The 25,879-nt window shown below is 36.8% G+C and overlaps 1 protein-coding gene across 2 annotated transcripts in view; it reads left to right on the top strand.

Annotated features, from left to right (window-relative positions):
* LOC103604944 (monocarboxylate transporter 1) overlaps positions 1 to 24,636 on the top strand; it is a 42,388-nt gene extending 17,752 nt beyond the window's left edge. For both annotated transcript variants that reach the window (XM_008589522.1, XM_008589521.1), the window contains exons 2-5: positions 10,871 to 11,131; positions 14,994 to 15,137; positions 19,437 to 20,303; positions 22,734 to 24,636. In XM_008589522.1, coding sequence (XP_008587744.1) covers positions 10,915 to 11,131; positions 14,994 to 15,137; positions 19,437 to 20,303; positions 22,734 to 23,011 — 1,506 coding nt within the window. In that variant the 5' untranslated portion in view covers positions 10,871 to 10,914 and the 3' untranslated portion in view covers positions 23,012 to 24,636. The remainder of the gene's footprint in view (positions 1 to 10,870; positions 11,132 to 14,993; positions 15,138 to 19,436; positions 20,304 to 22,733) is intronic.
* Positions 24,637 to 25,879: the final 1,243 nt, after the last annotated feature.

Below are 25,879 nucleotides of genomic sequence, written 5' to 3'. Positions count from 1 at the left end.
ATTTTAAATATTCTGTACAATGTCATAAATCATAGGCCCTATGTTGTATAGTATATCTCCAGACTTATTTATTTTGCATTTCCGAAACTGTGTACCCTTTCACCAATACCTACCCATTTCTGTCTCCCCTCAGCCCTGGCAATCACCATTCTACTCTCTGCTTCCATGACTGTTTTAAATTCCACATATAAGTAAAATCATACAGTACTTGTCTTTCTGGGTCTGGTTTATTTCGTTTTGCAAATGTCCTTCAGGTCCATCCATGTCATCTCAAATGGCAGGATTTCCTTTTCCTTAAGGCTGAATAACATTCCATTGTATATGTGTACCACATTCTATTTATCCATTTATCTGTAGATATACCTTTAGGTTGCTTTCATTTTTTTTTTTTTTTTTTTTTCAAAAGATAACCGGTAAGGGGATCTCAACCCTTGGCTTGGTGTTGTCAGCACCACGCTCAGCCAGTGAGCTAACCAGCCATCCCTATATAGGATCCGAACCCGTGGCCTTGGTGTTATCAGCACTGCACTCTCCCGAGTGAGCCACGGGCCGGCCCTTCCATGTCTTGACTATTGTGAATAATGCTGCAAAGAACATGGGAGTGCATATAATCTGGGAGACTCAGATTTCAGTTCCTTTGGATATATACCCAGAAGTGTGATTGCTGGATCAAATGTTAATTGTCTTCTTAATTTTTTGAAGAATTTCCACATTGTTTTTCATAGTGGCTGTACCAACGTATATTTTCACCAACGGTGTATGGGAGTTCCCTTTTCTCCCACATCCTCATCAACACTTGTCCTTTGGAGATCTGCTGTCTTAAAAAAGAAATACACTTTCTATTTATTGGTGGTGTGGTCTGACCATGTAAATAATACAAAACTGGAAATTAACTAAAATATTGATATTATTACAGATTTTAAATATGAGTTAAAAGCAACATCTAGAATCAATTTTCATATATTCTGAAATATAGACTTAAAATCATTCTTTAAGTATTCTAGTTAGCAAGCTAATTTCTCTTAAAAGGTAATATGTTTAACTTATAATACGGGTAGGATTTTTTTCCTGAATGGTAGAGGTGTGTTGCACAGACAGTTGGAAGTTTGAAAAGACAAATTTGCATATTTCTTTTTAGGTTCCTTATATGCAGTTTGATCAAAATTATGCATTTCATAATTGCTGAGTGTTTGGCTAGTCGGGTCCAGTAGTTATATTTCTACTTTTACTGGTGCTTTGTTTTTTGTTTTGCTTTGTTTTGTTTTTTTGTTTTAGTTTCTTCACTGTATTCAGTTTCAGAGTGGAAAAGAAGGCAAAAGAAGGCAAGGTTTCCCAGACCTTGAATCTTGGAAGTTAACTTGGGGCAGGTGGGAAACCATGAAGCTGGATTAGGGCCAGTTATAAAGAGCGAGAGGTTAGCTACTGTAGCAGCAGTAGCTTCAGTATATAAGCCTTTCTGGATTTGAATGTTTTCGTGTGAATTTGAAACCTAAAACTAGTTTACACTTAGTGACAAATTCTTTTAAGATTATTGATTTTAGATACTTGCTGCCTCTTTTAAAATCACAGCTGGCCATTGTCGTTTTAGGAAGTGACAGCGGCTTTGTTTTAAATGTTGATGGGGAACATGTAGAGAACATAATGGATACATTTTCCAAGGGCTTTTTGTAGCTTTTCTCTTCTGGTGTGGGGCCAGGGCATGGGGGGTTTGAAGCACAACTTTGGCTTTCCAGATTAGTTTACTAGCACAGTTTCTGAGAGTTATAAGAAAAGGAGAGAAACCAGAAAATCTAGGTGATTTTTGTCACTATCTTCATTCCCAAGAAAAGTTAGGGTTGTGGTTTCCTATCATCCTTTTAAGAGGAGAACTGATGAAGAATTTTTCTCATTACCCTATACCTTTTTTTTTTTTTAATCCCCCCATCACTTTTAGGCAATAATAGGTAAGCTGATAGAAAGGCCATTCAGCACATTGTAAGGATTAAAATCTTAAACTTTAGTCCCTTTTAGCCTCTGGACTTTAGCATACAAAGAATGGGTGTGTTCCCTTTTCTCAAGAGAGCTCTGAATACTGTGTAAGGAGGGCTGCTCTCATAATTTACTTTTTGAATGAGTCCTGTTTATAGCTAAGATTTTCCAGTTAAAATGAAAATAGTATACTTAGATAATGCTATAACTACCTGTTTTTGTATACTGTACCATTAGAATTTCTAAGTTAACAGAGATGGCCTTTTGTCAGATGGTGGCAGAATTATGTTGAGCCTGTGTCTGGTTTTTTGAAGTGTTCTTTTTCAAAAGTATTTTGTACACTCTAATTTCTTATACTTCTTATTTTCTTTTGAATCTGTTTAAAGCTTTTGAAGTTTTAAATCTAATTTTGACTCTATGGAATAGGTATTATTAACTAACTTGAGGCAAGTCTTAGTGACTAAAAATTATAAATGCTTTAATTGGGACAAATCATAGCTGGCAGCTAAGCTCAAAGTTTAATCATGTCCAGCACATATTAGCTGTTCTAGTCAGAGCTTGATGTGTTAAATAGTTCTCCTGTCCGTGTGTGGGTGTCATTCTGTGTGTAAATATTCAGAGATGAATTAATCTTTTTAGTGGTTCTTTGATTGAAAATTTTCAAGTGTTCTGTTTTTTCAGACTTAGATGAACAGAAAAACTCATAAAATTAATACCAGGGCAGTTCTGTTTAACATAGCTTTAGAGTCCAGGCTGTTTCTGTTAGCAGAACTGAGCCGTTAAATAGCTTTTTATTACATTCATTCCAGTAAAAATTTTAGGAACCTTACCTTGTAAATATTTTTATCCTGCATGAATCATAGGCAAGCGAAATGCCCTAGGACAAAGATCTTTAATCTTTAAACTGGGTTATATTTTTGAGGGAATTATTCTTCAGATCCTCAGTTCAGATATAACCATAACTAAAAATCATCTCTCTTGAGAATGGATGCCTGAGGTCTTCTACTTTCCTTTTTCCAACTTGCCTTCAAAAGCCCTTCCCTTCACTACAAAAGAAAGGTAAGTCTCTCATTCATCCCATTTCTTACTGTGGTTCACTGCCCTCGGCAATAAAAATTTCAGGGTCCCCCAAAGAAGGAAAAATTCCAGGATGCATAGTCCGAGAGAGTCCCACGATAGAAATCCAAAGAGGGGGTGGGTCAAAATATTGGAGGGGGCATGACCTTATTCCATCTGGACAGTAAACTCCTACCTTCTCTGTTTTCTGAGTTAGAATTCTTACTAGAAAAATGAGGGCTCACAGCAATGTGTATCAACATTTTTTTTCAATTATAATGAAGTGTGATTTTGTTTGACAGAAATCTGTTTTACTTGATTATTTTCAAATAAGGACTGACCAGTTAGGTTATATGGTGGGTATTTTCCATAAATTAAATTGGCCAAACCCTAAGTGCTAAACACAGCTAAAGAGAGAATCAGAAGAAACCATCCAGAATGAAGTACAGAGAAACAAAAGGATGGGAAATATAAAAGACAAAGTAAGAGAGTAGATACCATGGGAAGGTCCAACCCACATCCGTCTCAGAGTAGTGGAAAGAGAGAATGGGGAAGAAGTAAAATTTGAAGATTTAGAAGCTGAGAATATTTCAAAATTGATGAGAAGTCTGTTTTGTCAGCTTGATTATCTGTTAGTTGTGTAATCTGTATTTTCTAAGTAGTTGCTTTTTAGACTTTTCTTTTTATCTTGTTTCCTCAAACTGAGGATTTATATTGTTCATCAAATCTGTAATCTTTTACCATTAACCCTTGAAAATTGACTTTTCTCCACTTTCTGTTCTCTTCTTCCAAAGTCCTATTGGATAAATGTCAGATCCTCCCGTTCTAAAACTTTTCTCTCATAGCTTCAAGATGAAGCTGTCCCCTGAATTTTTTTCCCCGCAAACAAAAGGTTTCACATATTTATTATGGAATCAATCTACTTGTGTAGAGCATAGAAAGAAAGCATTTTCCCAATAAAACATGTCCAACTGTCGAGATTTTCAGCTTTATACAGGTGATAGAAACATCGATACAGTGTAAACATGTGTGCCATCTCATGTGCAGTTCTCTATAGACCCAGCTTTGGGTCTTCTCCAGTGTTATTCTTTTTGGATTTGTACCTGATTTTTATTGCCAGTTTTCATCCAAATTGACTGGGGAATGGGCTGATTTTGCTTTTGTTTCTTGGCCAGGAATCGCTTGATTTTGAGTCTTGTGAGAAGACATGGTGAGGAACTGAGTCAACTGCATACCACCACCATGGTGGAGAAAGGGGCTCTCCCCTGAATTCTGACTTCTTCAAACTTATCCTTCAGGTTTACTGATTCTCTATCCAGCTGTGTCAGTCTGCTGGTTAACCTGTTGTTAATGTTATTGACTATAATTTCTAGAAGTTCTGTTTAAAATTGGCTAGTCTTTTTGATAGTATCTTGAGTTTTTTCCCTAATGTTTTTAATGCCTTATTTTATGCCTTTAATCATTTAAATATTCATATAACAATATCTGTAATTCTTGAATGTTTAATCTGACTGTGTTGGATTGGCTGTACTATTACTCATGGTTAATTGATTCTTGATGTGTTTGTAATTGTAGGCTTATGTTTGGCAGGCCTTCGTGGGAAATCTTTGCTAACAAAATCAAACATAGTATATCTCTGGAAGAACAACAAAGGTTTCCCACCGACAGTGTCCTGCCAAGGATAAGCCCACAACAGGCCTGTAGTTGTGAATTCTCAGAAGAGAGTCTTCCGTCCTCTTGTCTCCTCTTCTTTGTCCTCTTCCTCTTCCTCCTCTTTTTCCTCTTTCTTTTAACCATCCAGATAGTCAAGGCAGAGAAATTTGCTTGCCATCTCCTTTTGCTTCTGTGTTGTCTCCCTGTGATGGAACAGATTTTATCCCACTTGTCACTGTCCTTACATCTTTTGGTTTTGATTAACTTTATTGAGGTATAATTTACATATAATAAAATTCACAGTTTTAAATGTATGGTTTGATGAGTAGCTACTGCCACAATCATGATAATACAGCATTTCCATCACTCCAGAAAGTTCTTTCATGCCCCTTTGCAATCAGCCTCCTCTCCCCAACCCCTGGTGGCTGCTGATCTGTCTTCTATTACTAGAATTTTACCTTTTCTAGAACTTATATCAATGTAACCATATAGAATACAGTCTTGTGTCTAGCTTTTTTCACTTAACATAATGCTTTTGTGATTCATTGGTGGTGTTGCATGCATCAGTACTTTGTTCCTTTTTATTGCTAGGTAGTATGCCATTGTATGGCTATACCACTATTTGTTCATCCATTCACTTGCTGATGGACATTTAGGTTGTTTTCAGTTTGGGGCTATTATGAAGCAGATTGATAGAGGATTTTCATATGTCTTCATGAAGATGTATGTTTTCATTTCTTTTATTTATTTTTAAAGTTTTTAAAAAATTTATCAATATATAGTGTAGTTGATTTTCATGTCTAACGTATGTATAACTTTAAAAGGAACTGCCAAAATGTTTTCCAAGGAGCTATTTTGCTGTACCACAAACAATATGAGAGTTCTGTTTGCTTTATATCCTCACCAAGTCTTGGTATTACTGATCTTAATTTTAGTAGGTATTTATTAGTATCTCATTGTAATTTCAGTTTGCATCTTGTAAATGACTAATGATGTGTAGCCTCTTTTCATGTGCTTAATTGTCATCCATTTATCTTCTTTGGTGAAGTATCTGTTCAGATCTTTTGCCCTTTTTTTTTTAAAGATGACCGGTAAGGGGATCTTAACCCTTGGCTTGGTGTTGTCAGCACCACGCTCACCCCGTGAGCTAACCGGCCATCCCTATATGGGATACAAACCCGTTGCCTTGGTGTTATCAGCACTATACTCTCCCGAGTGAGCCACGGGCCGACCCCTTTTGCCCATTTTTAGGTTGGGTTGTTTATCTTTTTGCTATTGAGTTGAAAAGTTCTTTTTATGTTCTGGGTATATCTTTTGTTGGATATATGTTTTGCATGTACAAGGGTATTTCAAAAGTTTCAAGGAAAGAGTTGTATTATCCATGAACTTTTAGAAATACCCTTGTAATTTGAAGTTCAGTTTATGAAAATTTTATAGTTGGAGCTTTATGTGCCTTCAGAAATGTTTGCCTCATTCAAATATTGAGTCTTTCAATCCTTGAAGATAGGTTATATATTTAGAATTTTTTGGGGGGGGGCAGGGGGAGCTGGCTGGTATGGGGATCCAAACCCTTAACCTTGGTGTTGTAACACCATTCTCTAACCAACTGAGCTAACAGGCCAGCCCCTACTTAGATTTTTAATTTCTCAGTATTATTTTGTAGTTTTCAGTGTATACATCATATGCATCTTTTGTCAGATTTATCCCTACTTTGTTTACCATTTACAATAGCATTATTTAAATTTTTATTGTTCATTGCTAGTATATAGAAATACACTTGATTTCTGTTTATTCATCTTATATGCTGAGATCTAGTTAAAATCACTTATTAGTTTGAGTACCTTTTTTGTATAAACAACTTTACTTCCTCCTTTCCAGTCCTTATGCTTTTTATTTCTTCTTCTTACCTGTATACACTGGCTTGAACCCATGGTACAAATGGTAAGTATATCCTTGCTTTTAGGGAAACTTCCCATATGGGTATATTTTCTTCCTAATCCTGGAAGTATTTAGGAGTTGAGTACTATAGGATTTGTGTTTTAGACTAAAGAGCATGGTAGTCAGAACTTTTAAATTATTATTGTATCCGTTATGGTGATCTGCGATCAGTGATCTTTGATGTTACAGTTGTAATTGTTTTGGGACTCCACAGAATCATGCCACATAAGACGGCAAACTTTATTGATAAATGTTGTTTGTGTTCTGACTGCTCCACCAACTGGCCATTCCCCTGTCTCTTTCCTCTCCTCAGGCCTCCCTATTCCCTGAGACACAAGAATATTTAAATCAGGCCAGTGAAAACCCTTACAATGGTCTCTAATTGTTCAAGTGAAAGGAAGAGTTGCATATTTCTCATTCTTAAATAAAAAGCTAGAAATGATTAAGCTTACTGAGGAAGGCATGTCGAAAACAGAGATAGACCCAATGCCTCTTGGACCAAACAATTAGCCAAGTTGTGAATGCAAAGGAAAAATTCGTGAAGGAAATTAAACGTGCTACTCTAGTGAACACACGAATAATAAGAAAGCGAGGTAGCCTTATTGCTGATATGGAGAAAGTTTTAGTGGTCTGGGTGGGAAGATCCAACCAGACACAATATTCCCTTAAGCCAAAGCTTAATATAGAACATGACCCTAACTCCCTTCAATTCTATGGAGGCTGAGAGAAATAAGGAAGCTGTAGAAGAAAAGTTCGAAGCTGGCAGAAGTTGGTTCATGAGGTTTAAGGAACAAAGCCATCTCTATAACATAAAATTGTAAGGTGAAGCAGTGAGTGCTGATATAGAAGGTGCAGTAAGTTTCCAGAAGATCCAGCTAAGATCATAGATGGAGGTGGCTACACCAAACAACAAAGTTTCAATGTAGTTGAAATAGCCTTCTATTGGAAGAAGATGCCATCTAGGACTTTCATTGCTAGAGAGGAGAAGTCAGTGCCTGGCTTCAAAGGACAGGCTGACTCTTGTTAAGGGTTAATGCAGCTGGTTAATTTGAATTGAAGCCAGTCCTTTTCCCATTTTGAAATTCCTAGGGCCCTTAAGAATTATGCTAAATCTACTCTGCCTGTGCTCTGTAAATGGAACAACAAAGCCTGGATGACAGCACATATGTTTACAACAAGGTTTATTGAATATTTTATTTTATTTTATTTTTATTTATTTTTTTTTTGTAAAGATGACCAGTAACGGGATCTTAACCCTTGACTTGGTGTTGTCAGCACCACGCTCTCCCAAGAGAGCTAACCAGCCATCCCTATATAGGGATCCGAACCCGTGGCCTTGGTGTTATCAGCACCACACTCTCCCACGTGAACCACAGGCAGGCCCTGGTTTATTGAATATTTTAAACCCACTGTTGATACCTGTTGCTCAGAAGAAAAGATACCTTTCAAAATATTACTGCTCATTGATGAGTAGCAATATTTGCACCTGGTTACCGTCACCGAAGACTTCTTATGGAGATGTACAAGGAGATTAATGTTGTTTTTGTGCCTGCTAACACAACATCCATTCTGCAGCCCATGGATCAAGGAGTAATTTTGACTTTCAAGGCTTATTATTTAAGAAATACATCTTATAAGTCTGTAGCTGCCACACATAGTGATTCCTCTGATAGATCTGGGCAAAGTAAACTGAAAACCTTCTAGAAAGGATTCACCATTTTAGATGCCATTAAGAACATTCGTATTCATGGGAGGACAAAATATCAACATTGATAGGAGTTTGGAAGAAATTGATTCCAACCCTCATGGATGACTTTGAGGGGTTCAAAACTTCAGTGGAGGAAGTAATTGCAGATGTGGTGGAAATAGTAAAGGAACTAGAATTAGAAATGGAGCCTGAAGATGTGACTGAATTGTGCAATCTCATGATAAAACGTTAACAGATGAGGAATTGCTTCTTATGAATGAGCAAAGCAAGTGGTTTCTTGAGGTGGAATCTACTCTGGTGAAATGCTATTGTGAACATTGTTGAAATGACAACAGTATTTAGAATATTACATAAACTTAGTTAATAAAGCGGTGGCAGGGTTTGAGGAAATTGACTCCAATTTTGAAAGAAGTTCTGCAGCGAGTAAAATGCTATCAAATAGCATTGCATGCTACAGAGAACTCTTTCATGAAAGGAAGTCAATCAGTGTGACAAACTTCATTGTTGTCTTATTTTTGAGAAATTGCCACAGCCATCCCAGCCTTCAGCAACCACTACCCTGATCTGTCAACAGACATCAACATCAAGGCAAGACCCTCCACCAGCAAAAAGATAATTCCCCGAAGGCTCAGATGACTGTGAGCATTTTTTAAGCGATAAAGTACATTGTTTCTTAGACATAATGCTGTTGCCCGCTTAAGAGACTACAGGACAGTATAAACATAACTTTTTATATGCATTGGGAAACAAAAAATTCATGTGACTCAGTTTATTGCAATGGTCTGGAACCAAACCCACGATTATCTCCAAGGTTTACCTATACCATCTTTTGACATCATAATTTAATTTGTGAATTTAGTTGTGCCGACTAGTTGTTTAGAAGTTTGTCTTTCTTGTCATATAATGGGGAAAAACTACCTTGAATTGAAGCAATTAGATAATAGGAAAATTTCTGAGATAGTTTTCCAGCGCATTAAATGAAAATCTTGTGTGTTCAGAGTGATCTGTTTTGTAAATTGCTACGTATCAAGTGAGTTCAGGTACTCACTTCCAAATATGTTAAATCTGTCATAAATAAGAGAAAGTAAAGAAGTAAGTATTGAATACTTTTTGGTAATGGGACAAAACTTATAAAGGCTATATTGTACTATAACACCACAGTCAAAGGTTTGGATCCCCGTACTGGCCAGACACCAAAACAAACAAACAAAAGTCAATATTAAAACCTGAAACATTTTTAGGGTATGTGTGATGTGAATTTTGCAAGCAGGTGAGTCAAATGAGGCATTTAGTCATCTAGAGTAATTTCAGGAATTGTTCTATTAACTGCTAAAACAAGTATGTTTATTTGAAGTACAAAGGCTACATTTATTGAAAGGATTTATTTCAGTTATGGTTTCTTAAGTGATGAGAAGCTATTTTCCTTTAAGCTACAAAAAATTATGAGCAATGCCATGACTCTAAGACTTTTTCTGATAATGTCTTTAGAAGATAATGTCTATTGGACAAGTAACATTGAAAAACAATTCATTTACTCAAGAGCTAGGTATAAAGGTCCAAAGGGAGAAAACACTTTTTCTTTTACACAGTCAACACTCAACACATCACAGAACACTTCTGTGATCACATGTGTAGGTTTCTTCCCCCACACACCAAGCAGTTCTCCAGCAGATACCAACTGGGTGTCCAGTAACTCAATTCAATTCTAACCTTATCTACCTGGAGTTAGAGTCAGATCCCATATGTCCCACAAGACTGCCCCCCACTTCAGATGCCAATTGCAAGTAGTAGCTTGTCACCTGTACTTCTGACTGAACAGCTATAAATCAGGATTCCCACTGCTCTCTCTTTGCATTAGATAAATTTGCAAGGATAGCTCAAAAAACTCAGGGAAATGCTTGCTTATGTTTACCAGTTTATTATAAAAGAGGCAGATGGACAGCCAAATGACAAGGTACATAGGGTGAGGTCTGGAAGGACCTAGTTCAGTACCTTCTGTCCCTGTGCACTTGGGGTGCACCACCCTCCTGGCACATGGATCTCTTGTTCAAGAGTTTTTATAGAGCTTAATCTCCAGCCACACCCACCCAATTCCATTTTTCCATAAACTTGTTGAAGTACCCTCATATTAGGAAAAAGATACACCTATTAATCTTTATCTCTCAGGAAATTATAAAGGGTGTAGGAGCTCTGCCAAGAACCAGGAACAAAGAACAAGAAATATATACAGCAAACCCTTGAACAACATTGTTTTGAAATGCATGGGTCCCCTTAGCCATGGATTTTTTTCAATAAATATATTGGAAAATTTTTGGTTATCCACCTAACTGTAGGCTATTAATAGTTAAGTAATTAAGTACTTAAAAGCACACAACACACTTTAGTAGTTAAGTTTTGGGGGAGTCAAAAATTATATTCAGATTTTCAACTGCGAGGTGGGTTAGCACCCCTAACCTCCACATTGTTCAAGTGTATTTCTTATTACACAGAAGGATTTTGTGGGAGTACTTTTTTGTTGATATACTGTTTTAATTTTGTATTCTTCAGATATTTGGATTTGAACTGCATTTTGGAATTCATCTACACTTAAAATGCCACCGGTAGTTGGAGGTCCAGTTGGATACACCCCCCCAGATGGAGGCTGGGGGTGGGCAGTGGTAGTTGGAGCTTTCATTTCCATTGGCTTCTCTTATGCATTTCCCAAATCTATTACTGTCTTCTTCAAAGAAATTGAAGGTATATTCAATGCCACCACCAGTGAAGTGTCATGGATATCTTCCATCATGTTGGCTGTCATGTATGGTGGAGGTAAGTACCCATTAAAGCCTGCTCTGTTAATTTTCATTAAGCAGCCAGTCTCTGTATTGGGTGACTTATTTTTTTAAATAACTTATTTGGTGAGATGTTTTGAAATGTTAGTTCTTGAAGTTTGTGTTTAGAGTAACATTTTTCATTCCTGATAACAATGGCAACTCTTGTTCTGTTTGTTCCAAAACAGAAATGAGAAATTGTAAGGAGCCCTGATTTGCTTCAACTCGAGGATCATTGTGCTTTAAAAAACTCTTGTAAAAATGTCGTGTGCACAACTGGTTTTTCTTGTTGCTCTCTGCTAGACTGTTTAAATGTAAACATAAATACAGATTTTTAAAAATTGATTGGAAGAATTAAAATAAGTCAGGCTAATCTGAAAAGCATAGTTCAAAGTCTCAGGTAAAAATCTTTTCATGGAAGACAAAAAAAAAAAAATCTTTTCATAGTGTTAAAGAACTGAAGAAAACCTCCCCCTTATTCCCTGTGACGTTGTGAGTCCTAAAAGCATTTCAACTGCCTTCTAAATTTATCTTATTTCCTTCCCTTCTGTTTTCTTTGGCATGTTGTGAAGAAAATGTAGATACTAAGTTGTTTACCTAACATCATTTAAAATACTGTGTGTTTCACCTTGGAACATCAAACCACAATTAAACATGTAAAAGTCAAACCTATCATAATACTGAAAATTTATAGTTGCTTAGTTAGCAAGGATTCTAAAGCCAAGTGTATTTATTTACTGGGATTGACAGTGTCTCATGTTGCTGGTTTTGCTAAGCTTTCACTTCTGTTAATCTTGTTGGTAAGGCTGGCCGGTTAGCTCAGTTGGTTAGAGCATATAACATCAAGGTCAAGGGTTCTGGTCCCCATGCTAGCCAGCCTCCAAAAAACCCAAACAAACTTGTTTTTAGTGGCAATTTTGTACCTCAGATTATTCTCACATGTAGCTTCTTAATATATAATATATATGTAATATATGTATAGATTCTATATTTTAACTGTAAATAACTTAGTCTTAGGTTGCTAAACTGGTGGTACATTCAACCAATGTTTATCGAACCCCATGAATATATTGAGCACTGGGCAGTGTTATGAGTGACGGAGAACACTGATCCTGGTCCTCTCCTTTGAGAAGTTTATAATCCTCTTGAGACAATAATATAAGCTCATGAAACAGGAATATGAAGTTGAAATCATAATTTAATGAAACATAATTAAATTGCACAGAAGAAATGGGTAGCTGGTTGCCTTAGAGAGAAACTGGGTGGCTGGGAACAGGAAGACTCTTTTTTTCCACTGTACATCTTTTTGTGTCTTTTACATTTTGAACATAGACCTGTTTTGTATTCTAAATTAAATACATTTTTAAAGAGCCCTAAGTGCTAAAATTATAGTACTTATTTTTTTGTAAGTTCAGAGAAATCAAAAGGGACTTTGGACATTGTCTAGCTTCTGAGAGCCAGTAATTCACAGGCTTTGGATTCCAATCTGCCAGGATTTCTAATCAGGTTTTGACTATGATAGCTTGAAGAAATCGGTATAAATATTATCCAGAGGTAGTCCAGGTGTTCAGTAATTCCTTAAGCTGACTACAAACCAGAGGTTCACATGTTGCAATTCTGAGCTGCCAAAGAGTTTAAGAGCAACTTGCATTTTGCATCAAAAGTGAGTGATGTCAGTTGTGCTAATCGCACATGACACTTTCCTTTGGGGAAACAGTTCTTTCTTTGTCCTCACCCAGTTAGTGAGATAACTAGCACATTTCTCTGAGTTTGTATTATAATAGGCCTATAAACTGTACCCCTTTCTATTTTTAATGATAGCTAATTAGGGCCATCCTTCCTGAAATAACTCTTAAAGACAAATTGCCTGTCATGAGCCTTATGACAGAATTCTTATTAAGTTGGTTATTTTGTTTTGACTGGTTTCTAAGTAGTATGTCCCTTAAGAATTTTCATTACTTTTTTAACTGTCATAATCCCTGAATTTGTGCACTTGGACCACACTTTGAACATGAATATATTTTGAGTTGTGATTGGTTACATTTTCTTTTTTAGTGCTTTGGGTCAGATATACATAGTGATAGTTATTAGAGTGTAAGTATATTTTTTGGGAAGGAGAACTTAGTTGCCTACTTTTGGTTTGTTAATTTGTTTTTCTTTTTTTAAAAAATTAACATGAAAGTAGAAATTTTCATATGAGGGTACTTCAAAAAGTTTGTGGAAAAACAGAATTGAAAGATAACATGAATCATTCCATGAATTTTTTTTTTTGGCAGCTGCGCTGGTATGGGGACCGGAACCCATAACCTTGGTGTTATAAGGCTATACTTTCCATGAATTTTTTGAAGTACCCTTGTATTTTCTGTTCCACGATGGTCATCTTTTTTTTTTTTTTTTTTTTAAATAAAGATGACCAGTAAGGGGATCTCAACCCTTGACTTGGTGTGGTGAGCACCACGCTCAGCCAGTGAGCCAACCGGCCATCCCTATGTAGGATCCGAACCCGTGGCCTTGGTGTTATTAGCACCGCACTCTCCCGAGTTAGCCAAGGGCCGGCCCTCACAGTGGTCGTCTTAACACTCCTGGTTTGGAATTTCAAATACTGCATGATTTAACGCATTAACTTGTACCTCACAGAGTCAGTAGTGCAGCACTATTGATCTTTGTAATTCTGACCATACAAAATCTCATGACTAATTTATATTGAGATATTTTATAAATATTCTTTGAGTATTCAATTCTTTTGTTTTACACAAACTGTAAATTCAAATTATTTTCAAGTCATCTGTGACCTAATATTTTCATGAAGTGGCTGTCCTAGTCCATCCAGGCTGCTGTAACAAATACCTTGTGAACAATAAAAATTTATTGTTCACGGTGAAGGCTGGAAAGTCCAAGATCAAGACCCCAGCAGATTCAGTGTCTGGTGAGGGCCCATTCCTTATAGATAGTGCGTTTCTAGCTACATTCTCACGTGGCAAAAGCTCCCTCAGATGTCTTTTATAAGGGCACTGATCCCATTCATGATCCATTCACTAATCATCTTCTAAAGGATGCATGCATCTATTTAGCTGAGGAAATTTAATCTGGTTTTCTTGGATAATATTCCATTTTCTATCCTCTTGAGTTGTTAGACGCAAGGTTAATGTTAACTGTTTGACTTAATCTTTTCCTGCAAGCATTTTTTCACAGTATGGATACCGTGAAACATAGTAATAATAGGCATAGAACCAAGTAATTTCTGAAACATATATTTGATTCAATACCTGAAGCATCTAGTTGTAACTAGGAACAGTTGCTTTTTGTTTTTTGTTTTTTGAGATGACCTCATTGCAACACTGCTTAACCTTGGAAAAAATGATTATGTATTTTTGCTTTTTCTTTCTTTTTAATAATACAACACAAATCACATTTATGATAATGTTTAAATAATGCTCTAAAACCTATTCAGATGTGTTCATATATCTCATCATGTGTGCCTGTATTTATAATTATAAAGAACAAACGTACTAAATATATGTTTATCGTATCCTAGATATGTCAGGAACCCTGTGAACATCCATTACCAAGGTCTTTTGAGCCTATTTTGCCTTGAAAGAGAAAGGTTAAGGATAGACTTGGGTTTTATATTTTAGTAAAATTCCATGATATTTCTAGATACAGAACATGCACAATTAATGATTTCTAGCATCTTTATCTTCCAGTACACATACATATAACTCAGAAATTATTATAGAAAGCAATATCCTATCATTGCCTTTTGTTTATTTTGGAGGACTTGTCATTTATTGTCATTCATGCCTTGTATAGATGTGAAGGAGTAGGTTCCTTATACTACTAAATTTTTGGTTATTTCTTAGGTCCTATCAGCAGTATCCTGGTGAATAAATATGGCAGTCGTCCAGTCATGATTGTTGGTGGCTGCTTGTCAGGCTGTGGCTTGATTGCGGCTTCTTTCTGTAACACTGTACAGGAGCTTTACTTGTGCATTGGAGTCATTGGAGGTGAGTTGCTAGTGATTCATTTTCAAACAATTTATTGCTGGCTATTTGGTATTCACCTGCATTCATCTTTTATATTCCTTGAGTGAAATTAATTCTTTCCTTATACAAATGATTTATCATTATGAAGAACCGTAGATAAATTAATTTACTAGAAAAGCAAACTTTTAAAGAATTTGCTGTCATATAATAGGTGTTTATTGTTTGTGGAATGGATTAATGAATGAATTGAAAGAGCTGATTGCATTCCTTGTCCTAAGAATAGACAGTGGTGGTAAGTAAAATGTGTGTGGCAACTTGTTGCAAGGGTGGTTGTTGGTTATTTTCTCTCCTTACCTCTTTTTCCCGAGGGGAATAGGCTTCTATTGGAGCAGGAGAGAGCATTAAACAAAAAGCAGGAATTATTTGATAGAATGTCCAGGAAACATTTCTGAGGGATAGACAATATATTGATAATCCCTGAACCCTTTTTTTGTTCACCAAGTTAAGGTAATGAACTGCAGATGAGTATAATGAATAGATTATTCAAAACTTCACAATCCGAAGACTATCACTATTAACATTTTGATGTTTATCCTTTCACACTTTCACACTTTTTTGGATGTACAAATATAACCTTTTTTTGTAACAAAAAAGGATTAGATTATGTGTAATATTTTGTAACCGCTTTTTTTTCACTTATATCATGAATATCTTTTCATGTCATTAAATATTCAAATACATTACAATTTGAATCTCTATTATTCCATTGAATAGATTTAATTTTTTTTTAACCAATATCTTAGTTAACTGTTAAATATTTAGGTGCTTTTGTTTTTGTTTTAATTTTTTTTACTGTTAATAAACAATATTAGGTTGAAAGTTCTTTGTGAATGTGAATATTTTCATAGGATGAATTTGTAGAAGGTGAACTACTGTGTGTATTTTTTAATACATATATGCTAAATTGCCCTCCAGAAAGATTATACTCATTTATAGCCCCACCACAATATTTGAAAGAGAATATCCTTGCCGATAATGGGATATTGTCTTTTTCTTTCTTTCTAAATCAATGCCAATTTAACAGTATCTCCTGGTTTTAAATTGGCTCCCCTTTAAGTTTTAGGAGTAAATGTTTTTTCATGTTTGTGGCTAAGTGTTAGCCAGTGCTTATGGACTACTTTTGTATATCCATTTTCTTGTTGATATAAGTGTAATGTATAATAAATTTGCTCATTAGTTTATTATTCCTTTGCATAAGATGCAGTTTTTTTCCAAATTAATTTTAAAAATTTTTAATTGTGGTAAAATACACGTAACATAAAAATTTACCATTCTAACCATTTTTGAGTTCTGTGGCATTAAGTACATTCATGTTGTGCAACCGTCACCACCATCCATCTCTAGAACTCTTTTCATCTTGTAAAACTGAAACTCTGTACTCATCAAACAGTAACTCCTCATGCTTCCCTTCCTCCCTGCCCTCTGCCCCAACCACCCTTAGCAACTACCATTCTACTTTCTGTCTGTATGAATTTGACTATTCTAGGTACCTCATATAGATGAAATTATGTGGTAATTGTATTTATGTAATTGGCTTATTTCACTTAGCATAATGTCTTCAAGGTTCATCTGAGTTGTAGCATGTATCAGAATTCTATTCCTTTTTAAGGCTGAATAATATTCTCTTGTATGTATATACCACATTTTGTTTATCTGTTCTTCTGTTGATGAACACTTGGGTTACTTTCACCTTTTGGGCATTGTGAATAATGCTGCTGAGAACCTCAGTGTACAAATATCTCTTCCTGATTAACTTTTGGCTATTGAATTTTGTTTGAAAATATTTTTCAAATTCAGTCTTTTTTTTCTCATTGAACTTCTAAAATTTTCATTTATTAAAAACCATCAGTCTTTTATGGATTCTGTCTTGTATATCATTCTTTTTTGGTTTTTTGACCAGTAAGGGGATTGCAACCCTCGGCGGGGTGTTGTCTGCACCACGCTCAGCCGCCATCTCTATATAGGATCCGAACCCACAGCCTCAGTGCTACCAGCGCTGCACTCTCCCAAGTGAGCCACGGGGCCGGCCCTTGTATATCATTCTTGAAAGTTGTTCCCCATTCCAAGGTTATGCAAATATTTGTCCACTTTTTTTTAGTCTACTTCATTTTTTTACATTTAAAACTTCTGAATAGATAAAAACACTTGACATAAAATGAGAAAAAGTATAACTCTGTTTCCACATGATTAATCAGTTGCTTCATTTGCTTTTTTATTAGTTTATTTATGGAATATTTATTGAGCAACAACTGTATGTATGTCAGGAACCATTTTAGGAACTGTAGCAAGAGAGCAACAATCCAGGCAAAGTTGTCATGCTCTGTAATGGGAGGAGTCGGACAATACAACTCACAAATATATGAATACATAAGAAAAATATTAGGCAGTGATAAATGCAGTACAAAGCCTTAAGTGTTGTGACAGGGAAGGACTGGGCAGGCAGTGAAAGAAGGTAAAAGCTCATTAAAGAGATGACTTCAAGTAAAGAACTGAATAACAACAAGGAATCAGCTTTGTGAAAATCTAGGGAAACATAGTCTAGGCAGCAGCATGCTTATAAGCACAGGGGAGAGTGGCCTGGTGTGGCATCAGAGAGGGAAGTAAGGGCCAGGGTAAAGGTTGTAGATAGGAAGCCATTCTAGGTTTGATGTATGGGAGTGACTTGTTCTGGTTTATTGGTTTAAGCCTCTGGGAATGGCTTAACATAGATGGTCAGGGAGAGTATCTGAGAAGTTCTGTGAATATTTACTTCTACTAGCATTATTTATTGAATAACTTATTCTTTCTCCATTAATTTTTTTTTTTTTAAAGATGACCAGTAACGGGATCTTAACCCTTGGCTTGGTGTTGTCAGCACCATGCTCACCAATTGAGCTAACCGGCCATCCCTATATGGGATCTGAACCTGGGGCCTTGGTGTTATCAGCACCACACTCTCCCGAGTGAGCCACAGGCTGGCCCTTTCTCCACTAATTTAAAATGCTACTTTATCTTACCTTAAATGTTTATATATATTTCAGCTCTGTTCCTGGACTTCCTGTCCACTTTCATTGATCAATGTTTACCTATTTCTGAGACTGGGCCACATTGTTCTAATAATTGTAGCTTGTTTGGTCGTTGGCCAATGTGGGGATCTAAATCCTTGACCTTGGTGTTATAACACCATGCTCTAACCAATTGAGCTAACCAGCCAGCCCATAAGATTGTAGCCTTTATAGTGCCATTTCAATATCTGTTATGGTTGGTCCCACTCAAAAATTTCAACCACCAAAAATTTCCTGATACCTTGCATATATTTGTTTTCCAAATATGTTTTAGAGTAATTTTACCTCATCTCAAAATAAAATCCACTGACATTCGCATTGGAATTGCATTAAATTAGTGCATTCATATAGGATTTATTTTCCCAAAACTCTGTGGTTTTTTTGTTTTTTTTAATTTTCTGATGTCTCAGAAAAGTATTACAATTTGAGCTCTGTAAGTTGCATTTTTTAGTTTTTGGTGTTACAGTGAAAATTTTATATTGCATTTTCTATTGTAAATCTGTTTTATCTCTGTTTGATAATTGTCTACTTAATGATCTTGTATGGCTATAATATTCCTTTAGGTGATTTTGTTAGATTTGACAAAATAGACAATTATTTACCTTCAAAAAAATAAAAATAGGGCCAGCCCGGTGGCACACTGCTACAGTGCGCCGCTTGGGAGCGCGGTGGCGCTCCTGCCGAGGGTTCGGATCCCACATACAGACCGGTTCCTGCTCACTGGCTGAGCGAGGTGTGGGGGCAGCACCGAGGGTTGCGATCCCGTTGCCGGTCCTGGTCCGGTACGGGCGCGACACTGAGGGTTGCGATCCGTTGCTGGACACGAACAAAGACAAAAAGGAAAAAAAAAATAAAATAAAATAAAAATAAAAATAAAAATAACATTTATTGAGTGCTTACTGCATGCTGGGCACTATTCTAAATGCCTTACAAATCTTTTCTTCATCACAATAGTGCCTTGCCCCATGCATGTTTCACAAATTAGGGAACAGTTACAGGAGGGTCTCCATGTCTGTGGTGATGCTGAGATTTGAACCCATGTGGTCTGTTTTATAACCCATACTTTAAACCAATGTACAACATGTCTTCTAATAATTTGGATTTTTTGTCTTCTTTTAATTATTTATATCTCTTATTTTAGTTTCTCTGTCTGTAATTTCAAAGATATTTCTGATATTTATCATAGTATATGATTTTTCTTCCCCCTTTTACCCAGGTCTTGGGCTTGCCTTCAACTTGAATCCAGCTTTGACCATGATTGGAAAGTATTTCTACAAGAGACGACCATTGGCAAATGGACTGGCCATGGCAGGCAGCCCTGTGTTCCTGTCTACCCTGGCCCCCCTCAACCAGGCTTTCTTTGACATCTTTGGCTGGAGAGGAAGCTTTCTAATTCTTGGGGGCTTATTGCTAAACTGCTGTGTAGCTGGAGCCCTGATGCGACCAATAGGGCCCAAACCAACCAAGGAAGGGAAAGCTAGGTCTAAAGATTCTCTTCAGGAAGCTGGAAAATCTGATGCAAAAAAAGATGCAGGTGAAGCAAATACAGATCTTATTGGAGGACACCCCAAAGAGGAGAAACAATCAGTCTTCCAAACAATTAATAAATTCCTGGACTTATCCCTGTTCACTCACAGAGGCTTTTTGCTGTATCTCTCTGGAAATGTCGTCATGTTTTTTGGACTGTTTACACCTTTGGTTTTTCTCAGTAATTATGGCAAGAGTCAGCATTATTCTAGTGAGAAGTCTGCCTTCCTTCTTTCCATTCTGGCTTTTGTTGACATGGTAGCCAGACCTTCTATGGGACTTGTAGCCAACACAAAGTGGATAAGACCTCGAGTTCAGTATTTCTTTGCTGCTTCTATTATTGCAAATGGAGTGTGTCATTTACTAGCACCTTTATCCACCAGCTATGTTGGGTTCTGTGTCTATGCGGGATTCTTTGGATTTGCCTTTGGGTGGCTCAGCTCAGTATTGTTTGAAACACTGATGGACCTCGTCGGACCCCAGAGGTTCTCCAGCGCTGTGGGATTGGTGACCATTGTGGAATGCTGTCCTGTCCTCCTGGGACCACCACTTTTAGGTATAGTATGTTTCCCTACCTCTTTGGCTCTGTTGTAATAAAACAAGCATAAAGATTGAAAAGGTGACAGAAAGCAAAGACTAGTGAGCTATTTGATGGCCAAGAGCAAGTGTTTCTCATTTCTGTATCTTCGATGTTGGCACAGTGTTTGGTACAGCATAATTGCCCAAGTACTTACAGAATCAAATTAAATTGAACCCTCAAGCTGAAGGGGGATCAAATACGGTTACAAACATCAGTGTTTTTGAGGTGTTGTTTCTTATATTATTGTAGAAAAATACATAAAACAACTCTGCCTTTAAAACACTGGTGTTGATTTCATTTTAATAATGGAGTTTATTTCAGTAGTAATAGGATAATAATAGCTACCATGTAAGGTCACAGTGTACTAGGGACTGTCCTAACCACTTAATATATCTTGTTATATGTATCTCACAAAGTCATGAGGTAGGACTGTCTTAGTGTCCATTTCATAATTGAAGAAATAGAGTCTTCAAAAGGTGAAATAATTTGGCTAATATCACACAGCTAGTAAGTCAATATATAATTTGGGAACTATTTCCTAAGGTAAATGATGAAGTATTTATCTTTTAAATTAATACCTCTATAGATAACACATAGTGAAAAAATAATTTGATCCTCCTTTTGGATGTGACTCACAGTCTGGGAATTTTGATTTGGAGAGTGAGTGAGGATACATAACAAAGAAGATCTGTAGCAGTCTTCCGATATTACTTTCTTCCTTTTCCTCATACCCAGTTAGTTGCCAGGTCCTGTCAGTTTTATCTCCTAAGTCTTTTTCTAATCTGCCCATCTTTCTCCATGACAACTACCACCCTATGTGCATTCAAAGCTCCTCTCCTACCTGGTCTGCTCCTAACAGGAGCCTCCTAACTGGTCTACCTGTGCCCACTCTAGCTGTTATTCAGTCTCTTAGAACTCTGTAGTTCAGACCTCTTAGAAATGCCTTAAAACTCTCCAGTTGCTTCCCATTGCTTTTAGGGGGGAGATCAAATTCCTTAAATGTGACTTGCAAAGCACTGCATGGCCTGGCCTCACCTGTCTCCCCAGTCTCGTGTCCTACCACTGTGCCTTTGCCTTGCTGTCCTGCGTGGGTCCTTTTTCTCATCCCCTTTCTCAAAGATAATTCCTGTTTTCTTGTTAAGTCTCAGCTTAGTGGACACTTTATGGGAAGCCTTCCTGTCCCCACTTACCAGTCCCAACCTGCTATTTTCTGCTTTTAGTATCCTCTTTGTAACACGGTCACATCTTGTGTAATTATGTGATTAACATCTTTCTTCTCGATTGAACTGTGGATGTTCCTGCTCACCCTTATCTTCGGGGCCCAGGAGAGCCCAGTGCCTGGTTTAAGATAAAGACTCAGTAAATACTGCTGAATGAATGACACCCTGACTTAGAAAGCCATATGGTATCATATTTGAATTGATTATATTAAGTTCTGTGTAAGTGTAGAGTAGGGTTTTCCAGAGTTTATTCCTGGAAATACTAGTTGGATGAGATGCTAATAAATTTTTCTGTTAGAGTTTCATGGCCAAAAACAAGTTTGGAAACACCGACTTCTTGGAATTTTTTTTTTTTTTAATTGGCAGCTAGCCTGGATTTGGTGTTATCAGCAACACACTCTAAACTGAGCTAATTGGCTAACCCTGGAAACACCAACTCAAGTAGGGTTTTTTTTGCTACTAGGCTTCACAAAGCCTTTAATAGGAAAGACTATGAAATACCATTTCCCAAATTCATTTGGCTTTTAATACATTAGAGCGTTATCCTGTAGCACAGTGGTTAAGGGTACAGACTTCAGAATCAGGCTTTTCCTGTTTTTAAAGCAAGCTATTTCACTTACTAGCTTTAATGTCTTTGTGCTTCAGTTCTTACATCTGTATAGTGGGGATGAGGATAGAATCTGCCCGTTGTGAAAATTAAGTGCTTAAAATGGTTGTAAGGCATCAGTGTTAGTTCATTTTGTAGCATAGGACCAGTGTTCACAGGAACACTGTTTGGGAAATGCTGGTAGAGAAAGACCATCGGCCTGGGTAACCGGAGCAGCTCTTTGGCCTTGGACAAGACTCCTAAACCTCTTTTGAGCAACAGTTTTTTTCCATTGTGTATTGAGAGAATTGATTCTAGGTGATCTCTAGGTCTTTCCTAATTCAGTTTTGCCAGAAGTTAATTATTTTCAAGTTGCTAAAAATAACAATAGGCAAGGCCATTCAAAATCAGTGAGACATTAAAAACAAAAGATCAGATAACTTTTAGCAATTCCTTTTTATACTAATCTGTCATTGGGCTCTTTGAAGGTTGGATTGACATCTTTGTTTTGAGTGGATGCTTAAGCCTAGTTTGGGAAAGGGTACCCTTGTTTACTTTTACCTACATGATTTTTTCTTTTCTTTTTTTTTACATCTTTAGGTCGTCTCAATGACATGTATGGAGACTACAAATACACATACTGGGCATGTGGTGTGATCCTAATTATTGCAGGTATCTATCTCTTCATTGGCATGGGCATCAATTATCGACTTGTGGCAAAAGAACAGAAAGCAGAGGAGAAGCAGAAAAAAGAAAGTAAAGAATTGGAGACTGGTATAGATTTTGCCGAGAAGCCAAAAGAAGTTACAAAAACAGCAGAATCTCCGGAGCAGAAAGGCACAGAAGGAGGTCCCAAAGAGGAGGAGAGTCCAGTCTGAACCCCTGGGGCTGAAGGGTAAATGGAGCAGTTCATGACCCAGGATACCTGAAAATCTTCTACTGGCCTGTTATCTACCAGTGGTGCTCAATGCAGATAGTGGACATTTGTGTGGAAATCATACCAGGTGTTCATTGATGGAATTTTTATTTTACTCCTTACCAATAGCCTGAATTTAAAATACCGTATGTTTTGGGGAAGGAGTGGTTGGCAAAGGTTGAGGGAAGGAAGTAGGTTTTGCTTTGTTTTTTTTTTTTTTTTTCTTAGCTTTTAACAGTGTCATGAAGATTATAATATGTGCCTTAAGTTTTAGTCTTTAGAACCCTTTAGAGAGCCTTAACTTTTTAAACCATTCTGCTGAATTCATCTATTTTAAGTATCATGTTAAAAGGAAGAATAACACCTAACTTGTTTGAGGCAAATCAAAAATTTAAAATTAATCTTGCTTCATTGTTATTTATAATGTGCTGTCAGGCATTATCACTGGAAGATTTATGAATAGAAATATTGGTTGAAAGTTGGAGGTTTTATAAAATGCTGACATATTTTCTTAGCATGAGTAGTTGCCTGATATATGTGCCTACTAGCTATATATTTAGGGAATTTAAAGTATAAAACTTTGGAAACCTCTTGGCTGTTCTAACCACATGTATTTGTCAGCACCTCTTGGGTACCTTTTCTTGGAATGCTATTTAGAAGCCAAGTGCTTGAGGGTTGTTTTCATTAAGTTACTATTTTTTGCACCCCTGTTCAAAGATAAATTTTGAGTGGTTGTAGATCATTGCCCCTTTTGAAATCACCTAGTAATATTAAATATACAGAGCTATATATTTGTGCCTTCTTGGTAAATACAAGACATTTAATTAAATGTAGAGAGATATTTCAAACAGCTGAATTCAGCTTAAGTTTTTCCAAGATCTCAGTTAAACTGTAAGACTATTGAAATCTTTTTTTTTTTTCCTAGAATTTTTCCCCTTTGATTCATAGTGATTCCATTTATATCTGCTTCTAGCTTGCAGGTGTGTGTGTGATTTTCAGTGTGTATGTATTTGGTGTTTGTTTTTTTCCCATTGTTTGCAAATAAATGAGGGCCAGAAAAATTTGGCCTCAGGCAAACCAATGAAGATAAGATTGGGAGGGAAGTTGCTAAGTGTGCTTAGTTCAATAAGCATTTTCTTTTTTTTTTTTTTTCCTTAGAAGGGCTTAACGAAAATTATGTTATGCTTGGAATTATTGGACACATTCTTATTCTCCCCACAAACCTACAGATTTTGTGACCCTTTTCACTTATGTGAAGATTAGAGAAGTTCATTATAAAGTTGGAGGTGGACCAGAATGAAAACTGTAAATATTTTTTAACCTGATATCTTTTAAATTGATGCAAAAAGATATGGATAGACATTCAGTGAATTATGTTCAGTGCATTGGAAATAACCATTGTAATTGACAGAGTGAAAGTAGAGATACAAAACCTTGCGTAAGAGGCTGATTTTTCTAAATAAACTTTTTTTTAAGAAAATGTTTCTTCCTCCAAATATTTATTTTCTTGAGCAAAATACTGCTGTGTTAAGTTTCAATTTGGCCCTTGCTGATATTAAATTAAATCATCCAACTTATGTACCTTGAGATTTGTGTGTATGCTTTATTTATCTTACTTTGATTTTCTTCTTTCCTCTTCTTTATGACAAGCAGGAAGGAAATTTTGAAACTTTTTCTTGAACTGAGAGCATCCAGAGCAGTTAACCCCAAGGACACAACGAAAAACTCCCTTAACTCCCTGTATACCTAAGTGTCATGGCAGATAGAGGAAGAATTCTAGGGGAGAAGTACTGGACAGCTGCCGAAGGAAAAAAAGAATTTTAGGGAAGGAGCCTGCTGAGAAGCAGGCATGGCCCCTGTTTGGACTCTGCCATTTTCCATGGACTCAAGTCTATAGCCTCTGTGTACCTCTTTTCTATAAAAATGAGGATTACCATTTATGAGGAAATGTTAAAGAAAAAAAATAGTAAAGCAATTTTAAAGGATTACTTTTTTCCTATCCCAAATGTTGTAGCTACGTGCACACAGCAGACCCTACTTAATCTTTGTTCAGTAGTTGAATCTTGTTAGTGGTGTGAGGGTTTCATAATTCAGATTCACCACCACTCATTAGAAGGAAGGGTTCTAAAGTTGCTATATTTAGAAGCAAAAGTTAGTAACTGGCACAAAGCTGGAACTAAAACTTTTATTTTTTTTTTTATTTTTTTATTTTTTTCCTTTTTGTCTTTTTTCGTGACCGGCAACGGATCGCAACCCTCAGTGTCGCGCCCGCACCGGACCGGGACCGGCAACGGGATCGCAACCCTCGGTGTTGCTCCCGCACCTAGCTCAGCCAGTGAGCGGCCGGTCTGTATGTGGGATCCAACCCCCCAGCGGGAGCGCCGCCACGCTTCCCAAGCGGTGCACCACAGCAGTGCACCACCGGGCCGGCCCTGGAACTAAAACTTTTTATCACCCGCCAACCCTGACTTTTTTACAGGCTTAAGGGATTCATTCAAGACCAATTTTGGTACCACTAAAACTCAACATAGACCTACTCTGTGTCATGGCTTCCTTGTTAACAACCAATTTATTACCTCTGTGTTGCAAGTCAACACTGGAGCAACTGGGCTTTCTGATCCAGTCTGTCATCCCTTACTCCATTTGAAGACTTAACTCCTTTGAAGTTTCATTTCAGTTCACAGGGTTTCAATGGCTGCTTTAGGAAAAAAGATGTATACATAGAACATCTGCCTAACTTTTCCTTTTCTCTGCCTCTCACCTCTGGAAGTTACAGAGAGAACATACACAGCTCTCAAGTAGTTGCAGTGCCCAAAAAGGCATGAGGCTG

This window comes from Galeopterus variegatus, unplaced genomic scaffold (genome assembly GCF_000696425.1).
Source record: "Galeopterus variegatus unplaced genomic scaffold, G_variegatus-3.0.2 Scaffold5497, whole genome shotgun sequence".
In the NCBI taxonomy this organism is placed as follows: domain Eukaryota; kingdom Metazoa; phylum Chordata; class Mammalia; order Dermoptera; family Cynocephalidae; genus Galeopterus; species Galeopterus variegatus.
The sequence above is the reverse complement of the archived record's forward strand: the minus strand, read 5'-3'. Positions and strand labels throughout refer to the sequence as shown.